General features: G+C 37.5%; 1 protein-coding gene across 1 annotated transcript; it reads right to left on the minus strand.

Moving 5' to 3' along the window:
• Positions 1 to 3962: 3962 nt before the first annotated feature.
• LOC120288087 (probable glucan 1,3-beta-glucosidase A) lies at positions 3963 to 8431 on the minus strand. Its single transcript, XM_039301405.1, has 8 exons — positions 8249 to 8431; positions 7561 to 7671; positions 6930 to 7121; positions 5387 to 5545; positions 5134 to 5303; positions 4859 to 5008; positions 4353 to 4705; positions 3963 to 4225 (listed from the first exon to the last, which is right to left on the minus strand). The coding sequence occupies exons 1-8, from the start codon at positions 8429 to 8431 to the stop codon at positions 4038 to 4040; spliced, it is 1506 nt and encodes a 501-aa protein (XP_039157339.1). The 3' UTR covers positions 3963 to 4037.
• Positions 8432 to 15704: the final 7273 nt, after the last annotated feature.

The raw sequence follows: 15704 nt of genomic DNA on the forward strand, positions 1-15704 counted from the left end.
AGACAATGGATTACCACCATTGAGCCGCGACAGCCGTGTAGTGATGACCAACCACATTAAGGTTATAGCTTAAGAAACATTGACACCCTCTGACAGCTTTTGTCGTGTCAAACATTTCGATATGTCTAATCCTCTTTGACACTTGGCCAATACGTATTGAAAAATCCGATATCTAGTTAACTCTCTCGACACTCTCTGACACGCAAATCGAGAATTTTGACATGATTTCAACACGTATGAGATCAATTTTAAAAATTTTCGATAAATGAAAAGTCAAAATTTAAATATGTAAATAAATACAAATTAAAATAATAATTAGGAAAAGAAGAAAAACATCATATTCTCTTTTCTTCCGACTCTCACTTCCCATAACACACGATTCACCTCCAAAATTTATTTTTTTCTCTTCTCTTCCGGCATGCTTTGACACATGAGTCCAAAATATGAATTGTTTTTATTTTCTTTACTCCAGGTTTTATGGATTATTGCAGTGGAGTTGAATTTTTCAAATTGAAATAATAATGATATTAATAAATGGTAAATTGATGTTTTAATCAAATTAATTTGATTAAAATAAATGTAAAAATGATAATTTATCATTTATATATAAAAATATACATTTAATATATAATGTGTCCCAACGTATCAGAATTCTTTATTTTTTGAGAAACAACGTATCGGTGTGTCGTGTTGTGGCGTATTGTGTATTGCGTGTTGATATTGATACTACTTAGGTGATAGCTCACCACCTCTCTCTAACTATTTTGCTTTTATTTGTTTCTTTATTTTACTGACTTGGTGCCACCAGATATAATTGAACAAATCCTAAAATTACATGTAGACTCCGACGTCCAACTCAACATGCCAGGTGTCCAGCTCATCTTTCTGACGAGGTATTTTAGCAGGGGATACAAAGACTTAACAAAAAGAGTCCTTCCAATCCTTTATGTTATTTCCAATATCTCCTGCGGGGTCACCGGTCCGATACAACTCGAATTTTGCAAGTTAGCTGTCAGCAACTAATCGAGCCTAGTTGGTCGGCTTTTTTGAAATCTTAAGTTTGGGTAATATACGATATATAAATTTGATCATAAACTTAAAACACCGAATTAGAGTCACCGCAAATCGATTTGGAAAGCTTAAGTTGACTGGAAATCCAAATGCATATGTCAACGAAACAGGTGTACGAAACAGGTGTACGAAAACCTAGAAATCTTAAATCTTGTGGGTCTTAAACCCATGTATATCGTATGGATTTTAAAATTTAGAGCCTAAAATAAATTGGTTCAATTTAGTGCCCATTTCCAACCCACTAGGCCTCAAAACTCTTTGTTCTCTCCCTCTTTGCTCTCCTTACCATTCTCTCTTCCTCCAACCTAGCTTGAGATGCCTCTAGCTTGCACCTCAACCTCTTGGTTGACGCTTCGAATTCTTCGATCCGCTTCACCGACTTGGCAATCTCGGTGTACTTGGAGCAAATCACACCATCCAGTAATAGGATAGGGACACCATCTCTCATACGAGCTCGTGCTCGAGGAGCTACTCATGCTCACGGAAGTTCTCGAAAAAGCAAAGGAGCCTGAAGATGTCTGGCGCGCGCGCCTAGACCTGGACGAAGGACCGTAGGTAGCAGGCATCGAAGGAGCAGCCGAATGCCGCCTTCTGGGAGGAGCTCTCGTCCAAGCTTAACGACGGCAATGATGGCTTTGACGGATCATTGGGGATCGAATTTTCTAGTCATTTGTGGCCATCTTCTCCCTCGAGCATGCATTTGACCAGGAGTAAACCTTTCCAGATTCTGTGTAAGTTCCAATTGGAACGTGAAACATAGAACACACCCATTGAAACACGTTCCTCATTTTCTAGAACCTACATTCTACCATGCTCACCTAGGAACTCGAAACCTATCCCATTATATGTTCCGGTGTCGATTCTAAAGACTACCTTAGTTCCACCTTTATCATTAATTGAACAATTGCAATGAGTTATCATATCTAATAGTCACCACTTGTTGCTACAAAAATATGAAATATTAATAAAGTAAAAAACTTAGTCATTAAATGTAAGCTCAAACTAATAGTTCTAGACTATATACTTATCATCGAACATCATAGAATACCATAGGATCATGTATAGACATAAACCAAGAAAAAAAAACTTATTTCATGTTTTAGGTTCCAAGTTTCAAGTTCCACCAATATAGAACTTGGAACCTACCCATTGAAATAGGTTATCCAATTTTTGGATCCTAGAACCTACTTTACATACCTTAGAACCTACCCATTGAAATACTAGGTTCTACCTTGAAACCATAGGAGTCCGGTCCTCAGATTATAGGTTCTACCTTGAAACCATACTCATCCCTACGTTTGTCATCAGTTACTTTTATTGTTTGCTCGTGATTTCCATTACTCTCTCTCCCTCACCGTTGCTTTTTTGTTTTAATCATCTTTAGAAAGTTCCTCATCTTTGGTTCTCTTAAGCTGGAAAGTGGTATAGCTAGAATGAATTTATGGAGTTGATATTGTGTTTTAAACTTTCCCAAGTACTAATAGTATCTAAATGAACTCAATTATAGGTAAATTAGATGATTTGGAAGCTCCATAAACCACAATATCAAGCATTTGACCCTAAAGGAGCCACACCTTCTTAGAAGAAAAATTTCTCTGTTTTAAATGAAGTTATGGCCCTCAACTTGTGCTCTAAACTTTCTCAAGTACGAATAGCATTGAAATAAACACAATTATAAGCAAATTAGACGGTTTGTAAACTAAAAAAACCACAAAATGAAGTATTTGACCCAAATGGAGCCAATATTTCTAAGAATAGGAAGTTCTTCTTTTGAATGAAGTTATGGCCCTCAACTTGTGCTTTACAATTTTTCAAATACTAATAACATATAAATAAACACAGCTATAGTTAAATTAGATACTTAAATACCACAAGATCAAGCATTTGAGAGCTTGTGCTAATTCTAATAGACAGTGGGGATGAGTGCTATGACGGTGCTATGTGTTACCTAGCGCCTCATGCTTGAAGGTTTCAAAGTCTTCGATTGAGCAATGTGTGTGTGTTGCTGAGGCTGTTCACAATTTGCAATGGAGGGTCTCTTTGTGGTTTGAAATTGAAGCAAAGGGGGCGAGGTTTGTGGAGGACGGAGTGTTGGGCGTTCAAGTTGGAGCGTTGGCTGGGGGCTGCAGAGGACAGAGGTGAGAAGTTGGGGCTCGTTGGGAGGGACGCTTTCGTGTACTCAGTGTTCTAGGCAATGGCCGAGGTGTAGCGGTAGTTTAGGGTGGTGCCAACGGTGAAGGAAGGGGCGGAATGCGCGATGGAAATCTCTTGAGATGTTTTTTTCTTTATTTTTAATATATTTTAGATGTGCTAAATACTTAATTGGTATAGCTAAACAAAAAAACTGAGTTACGTGGATGAATTGGGTTTGTGTTAGATCTACGTTAAGTATGTGTCGTCTCAATTATATAGAAAATAAATGAGTCAATGCAAGTTAAATGGATAAAATTTAAGTTGAACCCATTTATATAACCCATCTAATTCACCTATTTACCGCCTCTAATGATGCGTGCAATAGATTAGCATAAAAAAACCAAAAGAAGGTCACGGACTGGTGCTGGCGTTCTTTCTGACGGACTGGTTCTGGCGTTCTTTCGATCACCACTAAAAAAATATAAGGAAAATTTTAACTCGGAAAAAAAAAAAAAAAAGTAAAGAGGCATTTGAACATGACATGATCTTTCCCCTAGAAACCGACTTCAGAAACGAGAAAAGAACCGAACTTTTTATGGAAGAATGTGTCACGTTTTCCACCGCAGCAGTCACTTTCAATCTTTATTGGAAGGTGATAAAAAGGAATGCAGTGGAAGCATGCTCAAGTCCAGTTTTATTTAATTCTATTATTGTCACCATAATGGCAACTTTTGATGACACATACATCCCGCAGACAAGCTCCGAAACCTTTTATTCTTAGTACTCATGATGACATGACTCGCTTGATGAGCATGACGAACTACGGAACAGAATCAAGCTACGATCTTTATAAGACCGTCTTCAATCATCTGTTCGAGACTCCAGGTATCGTAGTGGCACTTATAAGACCGATACGCCCACCCGAAAGTGGCCTGCCTGTACACGTCTTGCTGGGCCTTGGCGAATCTCCCCGAATCCTCCTTTGTTGCCCCATCGAAGTCCAATGCGGAGGTCCATTCCCCTGCAAAACCCATTTTAGCTCACAAAGATCATAACATGTGTGTGCTCTCCCGTGCACGCGTCGTGTTTGTCTGTGTGTTCTATATAAACATGCTCTTGTTGCTTTCCGACTACAGGCTAGGACTCACCAACAAAGCTCAAGGGGCCCCTTTTTTGGGTTATTTTGCTCAGATCATTCTCTCTATCGACATAGATGTAGCCAATGTTCTGCTGCAGATTCCACTGCTTAAACTTCGGATCGTAGAGGTTGTAGTAATGTACATCGATAACCACTCGGCTCAAGCCTCTCACAAATTGAAAGAGCTCTAGTGGGTCTGCTGGTCCCAACCGGTTGGACAGGATCACATAAGCATCCATAGTGTACCTCCTCACAGCCTCATAACCTAACCGGTAGTAATCAATAAGATCATTCAACTTGACATCTGGGGCTCGAGGCTCGTTCATCAGCTCAATTGCGACCAATGCTGAGCGGTTGCAATATCTACTTGACATTCACAAGTGAGCATGCTTTAGAAAACCAAATTAGATAAGATCTAGCATGTTAACATCAACAGCACTGAATCCAACTCATCGAAATACTAATGAGATATATGTCGTGAGTGATATGTCCAAAGTGAGAATTCATTTCCCAGACCTTGCTGCCAGGAATTCTATAACTTTCACAGTCTCCTGAATGTAAGAGTCACCCCATTCCACAAATCCATCCCTCGTCGCACTATGAGATTCGGCGTTTTGCGACCCTGGAGCAGCATGGAGATCAACTATTACCTTCATACGATAATTCCTGCGAAAGGAGTATTCAATTATTCAAGGTTAGACTCATAGGATTCTCTCAGTTTCGATCACTACCGATCCAATTTTCTATCAGAGTTATTTTTATAAGATGTAAAGGATTAAAAAGTTGCTTACTCTGCCCATGTAAAAGCCATGTCCAGTGCATACAGCGAGCCTCCCACAAAAGGCTTCGGCGGTGTTGGATCATATGCAATCCACCATCCTACCGGAATCCTCACGGCAGTTACATTATTGGTCGCCATAAATCGGAAGTCCTGCTCGGTAACGTAATTATTCCAATGATCCTGCAGAGCACATTTGAAAATAGGTCTACTTAGTCTCTGTATCCTTTACATGCTTTCTGTGCGACTTATCAATTAAGAATTACCCGTAAGAGTTGTGGGGCAGTACTGGGGCCATAGCCATTTGTTATCTGGTATTCGCCTTGTAAGCCACCAACAATGTTTATATCGAAGATGGACGGGTCATTATCATTCCAATTCGTATCTCCATTATAATCTGCTGTCACTGATGTCGGTGTTTTTGCCTGATCATCCATACAACGTTAGAAATTTTTTTTACATCAATCGATGTGACTGTATCCGTTTAACAATCGAGGAGTATGGCGATTTCTTCTATTATATTTAGTTGGGGATTTTGGATGACCGAATGGAAATGCTTTTGTAGTCCAAAAGTTCATTTTGATTAAAGAGTAAAGTAATGTTGTCGCTGAAATGACTGTTTTTTTTGCTTTTCCATGACAGCTTTTCATTGCAAAAGGTGGATATATTATCTGCAGAAGATAGTATATTCGTCCTATTGCATGAAGTGCTGCTGACGTTTATCAAACAAACCAGGGGTGTCCATCACGTACTCGTAGCGTCAACAAAGTACAGAATGTGCCCATGTAACATGCTGGAAAGTCTTAGAATAGTATATGCCAACACGAGTGCCATGTGATAGTTTGGTAGAAACACCATGTACTGCTGTTCATATGACATTGTTTCTTATGTTGGTCATGTTTGTCAAAGTTTATTCGGGTCTTTGTCTAACATTAGAGTAATAGGTGCAATAAATCAGCAACAGATAGCTTCATGTAATTTATGCGCCTTATGATGTACGCAAGGACTTCTACGTCTTGTGCTGTTCGGCACAACAACGTAGTCCTGCAAAAATTTTACTGTCGGAGTGAAGATATTGTCAACCACGGGATGAGAAATCACCCTCAACCGTCAAATCGAAAACCACGGAATGAGTACAATACTACAAAATAGTATAATTTACATATAGCACTTACTTAAATCTCATAATTTTTTTTTACTCACTTTAGTGCTACATCAATGTAAAAACAATCATTTGAGCATCATTTCCGACAAATCGTCCTAGGTATATTTTGTTTTCAATTTGCCATTCAAACGTGGAATTTTAAAATAAATTGAAGTTCAACATGGAAATTTTTATCTAGTATGGCAAGAGTATCATAAGAGTCATCCTTTCTTAATTTTTCTTTCAAACTTCCTCTTCTTGTCAGTTAATCACTTTTTAAAAAATTAATGAATCTAAATGTTCACTTCAAAAAATTTATGGCACTCTGACTTTAGCTTTCCCACACATCATGTTGAATGATATATTATAAATTAATGTAAGGTTGACTTTTTTGGTGAAGCAAATCGCTCATGACACTCAAGTAATTGATTTTTCAAATTAGTCATACTTAAGTGAGCGAAAAAAAATTATGTCAATCAAATAAGCAACATACAATATTTATGACATATCTAGTGAACTTACCCTTAAAAATCACTCATTGTTAATCATTGTATGGGCCATGACGCAATGGTTGTGCAACCCTCGGCAACAAAGAATGAGCCATGTACGCCATAATACAATGGGGACTGTAGAAGTCATATAGAAGCTGGAATAGCGGGGATTACCTGGAGAAACAACCCATTAGATGCTTGGAGTCGCACTCGATTGGGACGGTTCGGGTTCCTTATAATTTCAAAAGTTTCCGAGGCACTCGGAGTACCATAAACTTCTGCAATCACTATTTTTTTGTCTTTCAATCCAACGAAATTCTTGTTGAAAGCTCTGATGTTGAATTTAGTGTCGGAAATCCTCCACAGCTGCACCATAGAAAGGGCAAAAATTAAGGATGGCATGTGAATCTTTTCAGCTTGTCTATGTGGGGGTGTGATTCATATTTCTCATCGACGAGAAGGCAAGGAGTCCCACTCCCTGGTGAGTGGGCGGAGGTCCGAGGGCTGTCCCAAAGGGGACATGGGGCAGCAGCCCAGCAACTTTAAAAGACTTTTATAGTTTGGATTATATTAGGGCTACATCATGACCTTTTACCTTTTTGTTACAACTCTCAATTATAAAAGAAATATATTATATATAAACAATAGCTATTAATGAGCACAAACTCAAATTACCAACAGGGTAAATCATAATAAATATTATATCTCGATTTCTCTTTCTTGCTTTTACTCTCTATTTCATTGTATTTATGCAACCTAATAGTTTGTAAGTTGATAGTTGATTATTGAAGATAGAAAGCCATACCCTGAAAGTTTCCCAGCCAGCGGCCCGGTCGCGATTGATGACTATGTTGGCGCCTTCAGCGCACAGGAATTTTTTCAGCTGCGTCGACTTGAACTGCACTTGAGCCCCATCCTACCATTGGACTGGTTAATCTCAGTGAAAGAGTGAAGTACTATTTTGATAGACCAAACGAAAAACAGTATATATCCTCATCTTGAGGGGATTAATAGAGTTCATATTACAAGTCAAATTAAGATCAAGTCCATATTTATGTATGTCAGAGATCTAGCAATATAAGAAAAGCAATGTTCGATTAGAAACTAAGTTCTGGGACATTCGGGTATCTTAATTTGAGCAAATTGTAGTACTAGTCTCGTGTTAGAATCATGTACTAAATTGTACTAGTCTGATGTTGGAATCATGTACTAACACACATAGACATGCCAAATAGAATCTGCATGTATAATTGCACCGTTGTTTTGTACTCTTATGGTTTTGAAACGTCCTACACATTCAAGCAACAATCACAGTTCATTCATATGTCATATTGGACTTGAGAAGAAACTTTGTGATCACCCGATAATACTAATTGTGAAACTGTAATATAAGAGTGTGTTAGAGAAAGTGAAATGTACAATTTTATGTACATAACATAATAACAATTCAGAGGATCATAGATACTTTTATCTTATTATCTTTAAGTACCTACCAAGAGCTGTCCAATGAGCCCATCGAACCGAGAAGGCATCATCCACCCCTCAGTGACGAGCCAATTTCCGAGGTTGATAGCCCTGAGAGGCAAGTTGAAGTCGGCGGTCTGGGCGAGGATCGAGGGAAGGAACACAAAGAGTGAACAAAGCAGCACGAGTGGATGGTGACGACAGTGTGCCATTTCTGGCTCTCTTCGTTGCTGTCAGATTAAATGAGACACAGAGAGATAGAGGAAGAGCCAACACATTTATAGACCGGCAGAGAAAAGTCTTAAGACTAAGAAGGCTTCGGTGGGATGTTGACTTGACGCATTTGAGAGGAGTCCAGGCTTTGGTGTTTGTTAACTGAACGCATTTGAGAGTAGTGCAGTTGGGGATAGCCTTTATGCCAAACGCACTCGAAACACCAAGTTGGGTAAGAAATATCTGGGCCTGTAGACTGTGTAGACCAAATCATATGGACCGTCAATCACATAGGCTCCAAGATAGGACTCATATGATTAATAATTCTGATGATATATGTACATATGATTTATAAATCATGTAATAACTTCTCTTTTTCTTGTCATATTATCTAGAGACACAAGTGTAAGACCCGGCTACCTTCACAAAACACCTTGCTAGATCTATCAATGGGTTAAATCAAGACCTATCTATGCAAATGGCCTAGATCTAAAGTAGTTTGCATAGAGCTGATGAGATTCAAATAAATGATTTTTAGTTCTTCCAGCTGAAAATCATCCAACACTCCAAGTCTAATTTGATTCCAATTAGTAAGAGGGATCTTGAACAGATCTACTAATTGTTTGATTCTTGTTAGTAACAAGGATCTTGAACAAAAAAAAAAAAAAAATTATAGAAGCCAAAAGAGAGCATCCTGAGCAATTGCTGTGCGGTTATTGTTGTTTAGTATGGGACATGGACACTTCTAAAAAGCTGAAGCCCAAAAGTTATTGCATAGTCATACTACGTGGATTAATATCATTTGAATTGTCACAAACACTATGACAAAGGGCGATTTTAGTCTCTTTGCTCAAAAAGCTACAGTACACTGTATATGGTAAAAAAAATTCAAAAAAAGGGTAATATGGTAGGTAGTTCATATATTTTTTACAAAGATTTTCCGACGGAGACTTAGTGACAGATAGACATTTTGCTGACTTGGAATTTTTTTCTTCCAAACCAACGTTGACTCGTAACATTGGAGGCCTGGAAAACTTCTAATCTTTCTCTCTCGTTCAACTTTTACTTTCCCTCTCGCCCTTCTCAGATGTAAGAGATTACCTCGCGAGGCGTTGCTTCTGGCAATTCGCCGCAGTTGCATCTTGGGCCATGGCCATTGCGTAGTGGCTATAGCGTCGTGAGTCATAGCTGTCGCATCTGAACTCACGGTTGTCCCGGCCCCTCAATCATGGCCAGCTTTCGCTCTCTAGCTCTCAGATCTCAGAGAACCGGAGGGTCAACACAGTGTTCGGCTGCGCATCCAACCACTCTGGTGGGCTGGTCACATGCATCAGACTATAGATTGCCACCGTTGAGGCAGCGACTACCATGAGGTGGTGACCAGCCTCAACTTGGTTGCCATGGATACGAAGACTTAACCAAAAGAGTAACCTCTTATGTTATTTCCAACATCTCTTGTGGAGTCGCTGGTCAGCAATACCTCAAACTTTGCAAGTTAGGGGTCACTAGCAAGTAGCGTCCGGTTTTTATGGTTTTTCCAAATCTTAGGTTCGGATAATAAATAAAAAATTAATACACCAAGTTAGTGTTACCACCAATCGATTCGGAAAATTTATGTCAGTTGGAAATCTAAATAAACGCGGGAAGGAAACTGGTGTACGAAAACTTAGAAGTCTTAAGTCAGGGACTCAGTTTTGTGTGGGATAGATTAGAATGCAAAACCTAAAAATCTTAAGTGGGGACTAAAACTACCCATGGATGGATTAGCATTCCGCCAGGTTCTTTTACTTTAAAATATAAGGATAAAAAAAAAAAAAAAAAAGTAAACTCGTGACTTTGATTTTTTTTTTTTTTAGATGGGGGGACTAATGTTCTAATTTTCTAACTAAATATGATTTTGAACATGACATGGCCTTATCTTTTCCCCAAGAAAGGGACGTCAGCATTGAGAGAGAAAATTGAACTGTTAATAGGTTAATGTGCTCGTTTTCACCACAAAATAGGCTAATCAATCACGTTAATCTTTTCTGGAAGGTAATAAAGTAGGAATGTAGTGGAAGTATGCTCAAGTTCAATTTTATTTGATTCGATTATTATCACCATAATTTCAACTTTTGATGATACACACATTCCGTAAGCCCACTAGAAACCCTTTGTCTTAGTATTCATGATGACATGACCCGCTTGATGAGAGTGAGGGCCTATAGAGTGGAGTGAAGCTAAGTTTGTATAAGACCGCCTTGAATCATCTGTTTGAGATTTCAGGTATCGTGCTGGCACTTATAGGACCAATACGCCCATCCAAAAGTGGCCCGCCCATACACATCTTTCTGAGCCATGGAAAATCTCCACGAATCCTCCTTTGTTGCCCCCATTGAAGTCCAGTGCCGAGGTCCGATCCCTGCGAAACCCATTTTTGCTCATGACGGTCATGACATGGATCTGCCCTCGTGTGCCCATTGTGTGTACTCATGTATTCTACGTAAGGATGTTCATGCTGCTTTCCGACCACAATGATAGGTTATTATTTGTCTTTTAAAAATGAGTAACTGGTAGAGTTATTCAAAGGAGAGATGACAGACACATTCTAAAGACATATGAAGAGGCATCAAGAGCTCTTGGCATGTCAATGCTAGCCGAGGATCGTGGCTAAGTGCACCGAACGTGGTGGAGTGCATCGATCCTAGCTGAGGCATCATGCCCGCTCTTTGGCTAGGATTAGGTGAGAAATGGATTTGTGACATGCGATTAAAATTTTGATACTTTCGGAAAATTGCATTTTGCAGGGGCTTGCTGGCCCTCACCGGCCATGGGCAAGGTGGCTCTCACCGGCCACAGGAGAGGCCTGCAACCCTTGCTAGCGGCCAGCAAGCTCAAAGAGAAGAATCTCAAAGATTCTGTAGTACCACAGCCTACTATTTTAAAGATCCAGAGCTACGAAATTACTCCTTTCATTGTGGGGTGACAGTGAAATCGTACCACTCAAGTCTTTTTCATGCTTTTCTCGGAGGTCTAGAGAAAGCTACAATCATTAGGACAAAAAAAAGAAAAAAGAAAAAAAGAAAGGATCTTGAAGAATTCCCAATAAATTTGTTGATTTATTCTGAAAGCAAGTGATTCTTCATCTCCTTTTTCACATTATGTGAACAGCAGGGACATTGAGGAATCAAATCATTAGATTATAGATAATAAGTTCATAACCCTGGCCCATTCCCATTTTGCGCGGAACAGATTTATTAATGCTTTGTTTCAAGTTAGTAAGAGGGATATTGAACAAAGAAATAGATTCTAGAAACTAGAAAAATGTATATTAGACAATGTTATGTGGTTATTATCGTTTGGTACGGGACATGGACGCTATTAGAAAGCTAAAGGCCAAAAGTTGGGATCATGTTAGGAAGCTGAAGGCCAAAAGTTATGGCATGGTCATACGACGTGGATTAATATCATTTGAATTGTCACAGGCACTATGACTAAAGGCGATTTTAGTCTCTTTGCCCAAAAAGCTACAGCACACCGTGCATGGTGGAAAAAAACTAAAAAGGGATAATATACATTTTTTCCGATGGAGACTTAGATAAACGTTTTGCCGACTTGGAAATTTTTTCTTCCAAACCAACGTTGACCATCACAATGGAGGTCTATAAACCCTTCTAATCATTCTTTCTCGTTTCAATTTTTACTTTCCCTCTGGCCCTTCTCATATGTAAAAGGGTACCTCACAGGACATTGCTTTTGGCAAGTCGTCGTAGTCACTCTGCTGGGGTGGTCACATGCGTAATACGATAGATTGCCACCGTTGAGGCGGCGACCGCCATGAGGCGGCGAACAACCTCAGCTTGGTTGCCATGGATACGAAGACTTAATCAAAATAGGCCTTTGAACCTGTTATCTTATTTCCAACATCTCCCTTGGAGTCGCTAGTCAGTAACAACTCGAAGTTTGCAAGTTAGGGGTCCCCAACTAATAGCGCCTGATTCTTAGGTCAATTGGAAATTAAAATACCAAATTAGAGTTACCACCAATCGATTTGGAAAACTTATGTCAATTGGAAATCTATGAAAAAAAAATGTGGGAAGGAAACTGTTGTATGAAAACTTATCTTTATGTCGGGGACTCGATTGTGCACGAGACATTTATCTTGCAAAACCTAAAAATCTTAAGTTGGGGACCTTGACTCCTGATGGGATGGATTAGCAATTTGCAAGATTCCTTCACTTAAAAAATATAGGGTTAAAACCACAAAAACTTTAAACTAGTATACTTATGACAAATTTACTTCAAACTAATTATTTAACAATCAAAAACTCCAAACTGGTACATTTTTTATAAATTTATCTCAAATCAATATACTCGCAATAATTTTTTTTTTTTTTTGGATACCTAGGAACCACCGTATAGCTGGCAACCGACGACATAAACCTAGGAGGCATTAGCGCGGGGACCCACCACCCGTGGCATCCCACTTAAGTCGCACATTGTGACGAGTTGGGGAATCGAACCCTGTCCTTGCGTGTGGCCAATGTTCGAATCCACCAACTCGACCACCACGGGGTGGGTCTTGTGACAAATTTGCCTCCCATTAATTTTTGTTAAATTTTACTATCAAATTGCTGAATTTAATGACATATGACAATTGACCGGTATACCAATCTGAGATTTTACTCTCCGTTTATCATTGTTGTACTAGTTTTGTGATTTTTTGTGATATTAATCCAATTTAATGGAGAGTATATTTGTCACAAATGTATTAGTTTAGAGTTTTTTGTAGTCATTTATGGTGAATTTGTCACAAATATACTGGTTTAGATTTTTCGTGGTCAAAAAATTAGTTTTTGGTAAATTTGTTATAAATATACTAATTTGAATTTTTCATGGTATTAATCCAATAAATATAAGGATCATTTTAACAAAAAAAAAAAAGAAACACACACACATACACATACACACAAAAAAGCATACCGGTGACTTTGATTTTAAAAAATTGGGGGACTAATGTTTCATTTTTTTCTAACTATCTATGATTTTGAACATGACATGGCCTTATGTCTCTCCCGAGAAACGGACTTCAGCATTGACAGAAATAATTGAACTTTTTATCAATGAATGTGCTCATTTTCACCACGACAATAGGCTAATCAATCACGTTAAGCTTTATTGGAAGGTAATAAAGTAGGAACGTAGTGGAAGCATTCCCACGTTCAATTCTATTTAATTCTATTATTGTCACCATAATGGCAACTTTTGATAATACATGAATTTTGTAAATAGATTACCAATCTGTTCTTAGTATTCATGATGACATGTGTTGATAGATGAAGCCAAATCTTTTTTAGGGGCTTTTTTTGTCTTTTCCATTAATTTTGCTTTTAGGTTAAAAGCTATACCTTTATATCAGCAATATTTAGACGCTAACCAAAGAAAATAGAGAGGAAAGAAAAGAGAAAAGAAAAAAAGTGAGTTTTCTTTTCTTTCTAAATATTCTCAATCTCTTTGTGCCCTAATGTTAAGAGAAGATCATCGCTCTATTGCAACTTTTTCGAAGTTAGTAAATTTGCAGAGTGCCTTTGCACGGAGACATAACCCAAGTTTAGGTGAATTTCGATAATAAATTTTCTAGCATATTATTTAAAGGGCACATTTGGTAACCATTCTATTCTAAAAAAATAATTTCTACTTAGAAATGATTCTTTTTTATTATGTTTTATGGACAAGTTTCTGAGTATTTGAAAGCATTTAGTAACTACCCAAGATTTCTATTATTAGAATAAAAATGCGTTTAGTACGGCTCTTAAATTTTTTTGTAACTTAGAATTCTTTTAATTTTTAATACTTTTAATATATTTTTCTCCTTTAATTTTTTAATAACTTTATTATATAAATTTATTTTTAAAATTATTTTATCATATATTTTAAAATTTTATTATACAAATTTATCATATTTCTATATAATTTTATTATGTAATTTTATTATATTTTTAAATTTTATTTTAATTTTTAAAATAATTTCATTATATATTTTAAAAAATTTTATATAATTTTATCATATTTTTAGTATAATTTTATTATATTTTTCAAATTTTCTTTTAATTTTTTTAATAATTTTACTATGCAATTTTATTATATATTTTTAATAATTTTATTGTATTTTTGCTTTTGTCTAGAGAAAGATGTAAAGCATTGAAAAGTTGCTTACACTACCCATGTAAAGCATTGAAAAGTTGTTTACAATGCACATGTAAACACCTTGTCTAGAAAATTTAGCAAGCCTCCCACAAAAGGCTTTAACGGTGTTGAATCATACACAATCCACCATCTTACTAGATCCTCAGAGCAGTTTGATGTTTGTTTGCCATCAATTGGAAATCCTACTCGATAAAGTGTTCCGGTGATCCTACCAAACACATTTGCTAATAAAATATTGATCTATTTAGTCTTTGTATCATACTACATATTTTCTTTGCCACTTATCAACTAAGGATTACCTATAAGAGTTTTGGGCAACACTTGGGCTATGGCCATTTGTTATTCAGTATTCACCTCATAAGCCACTAAGCGCAATCATTTCGAAGACAAACAAATCACTATCATCCCAGCTCGTGCCTCCATTGTAATTGTTGAGAGTGTATAATGGAAGTTCGAGACCTTGCCAAGAGTGTGACATTCTGAATTTCAAGTTTTGTTTTCAATTGAATAAGTTGGGCCTTTCATCGATGCGCCTATAATTCTTTTCCCTGAGTTGGCCACTCACGGGATAACTAGTTTATCAGGTGAAGCAGTTAAGGAATCTAAATGTAATAGACTTAAGAATTCGACTAGAAATCGACTACTTGACCGTGCTAAACTACAATGCGCCTATAGTTCATTACGGCACCGTCAAAATTGATCAAAGACCGAAGATAGGTCGATTTGATAGAGGTATGTGATTACTGTGTGGGTAATTCCATCTAATTGCAAAATTATTGTTGAACGGTACTAGACCGAATTTTTATGTCATTTATGTACCCTATGCCCGTATTTGAAACATTGAGATTTTCACAATAATCGAGAGTCGTCAATGTGTCGAAAATGTACAATATGGCTAAAAAATAATCGACCACGGGTCAATTGTACCAAAAATTCCTAAAAGCTATCTGATAGGTTAGGTCACACTAAAATCGCACTAGATTAAAATTAACCGCGAATTTGAAAGTTTTGTCATATCATGATTCATTTTAGAAACGTTGACTCACCTTTCGAAAAATTTTCTGCAAATTGAGATTTTGGCGAAAA

Source organism: Eucalyptus grandis, chromosome 9, assembly GCF_016545825.1.
Source record: "Eucalyptus grandis isolate ANBG69807.140 chromosome 9, ASM1654582v1, whole genome shotgun sequence".
NCBI classification, from domain to species: domain Eukaryota; kingdom Viridiplantae; phylum Streptophyta; class Magnoliopsida; order Myrtales; family Myrtaceae; genus Eucalyptus; species Eucalyptus grandis.

Bases quoted from the DNA above. Each gene is read 5' to 3' on its own strand.
- LOC120288087 (XM_039301405.1), bottom strand. From the start codon at position 8,431: ATGGCACACTGTCGTCACCATCCACTCGTGCTGCTTTGTTCACTCTTT. The intron at 7,672-8,248 runs GTAGGTACTTAA...GTCCAATGGTAG, and splicing joins GGCTCATTGGACAGCTCTTG to GATGGGGCTCAAGTGCAGTT. The intron at 5,546-6,929 runs GTAATCCCCGCT...ATGGATGATCAG, and splicing joins CTAATGGGTTGTTTCTCCAG to GCAAAAACACCGACATCAGT.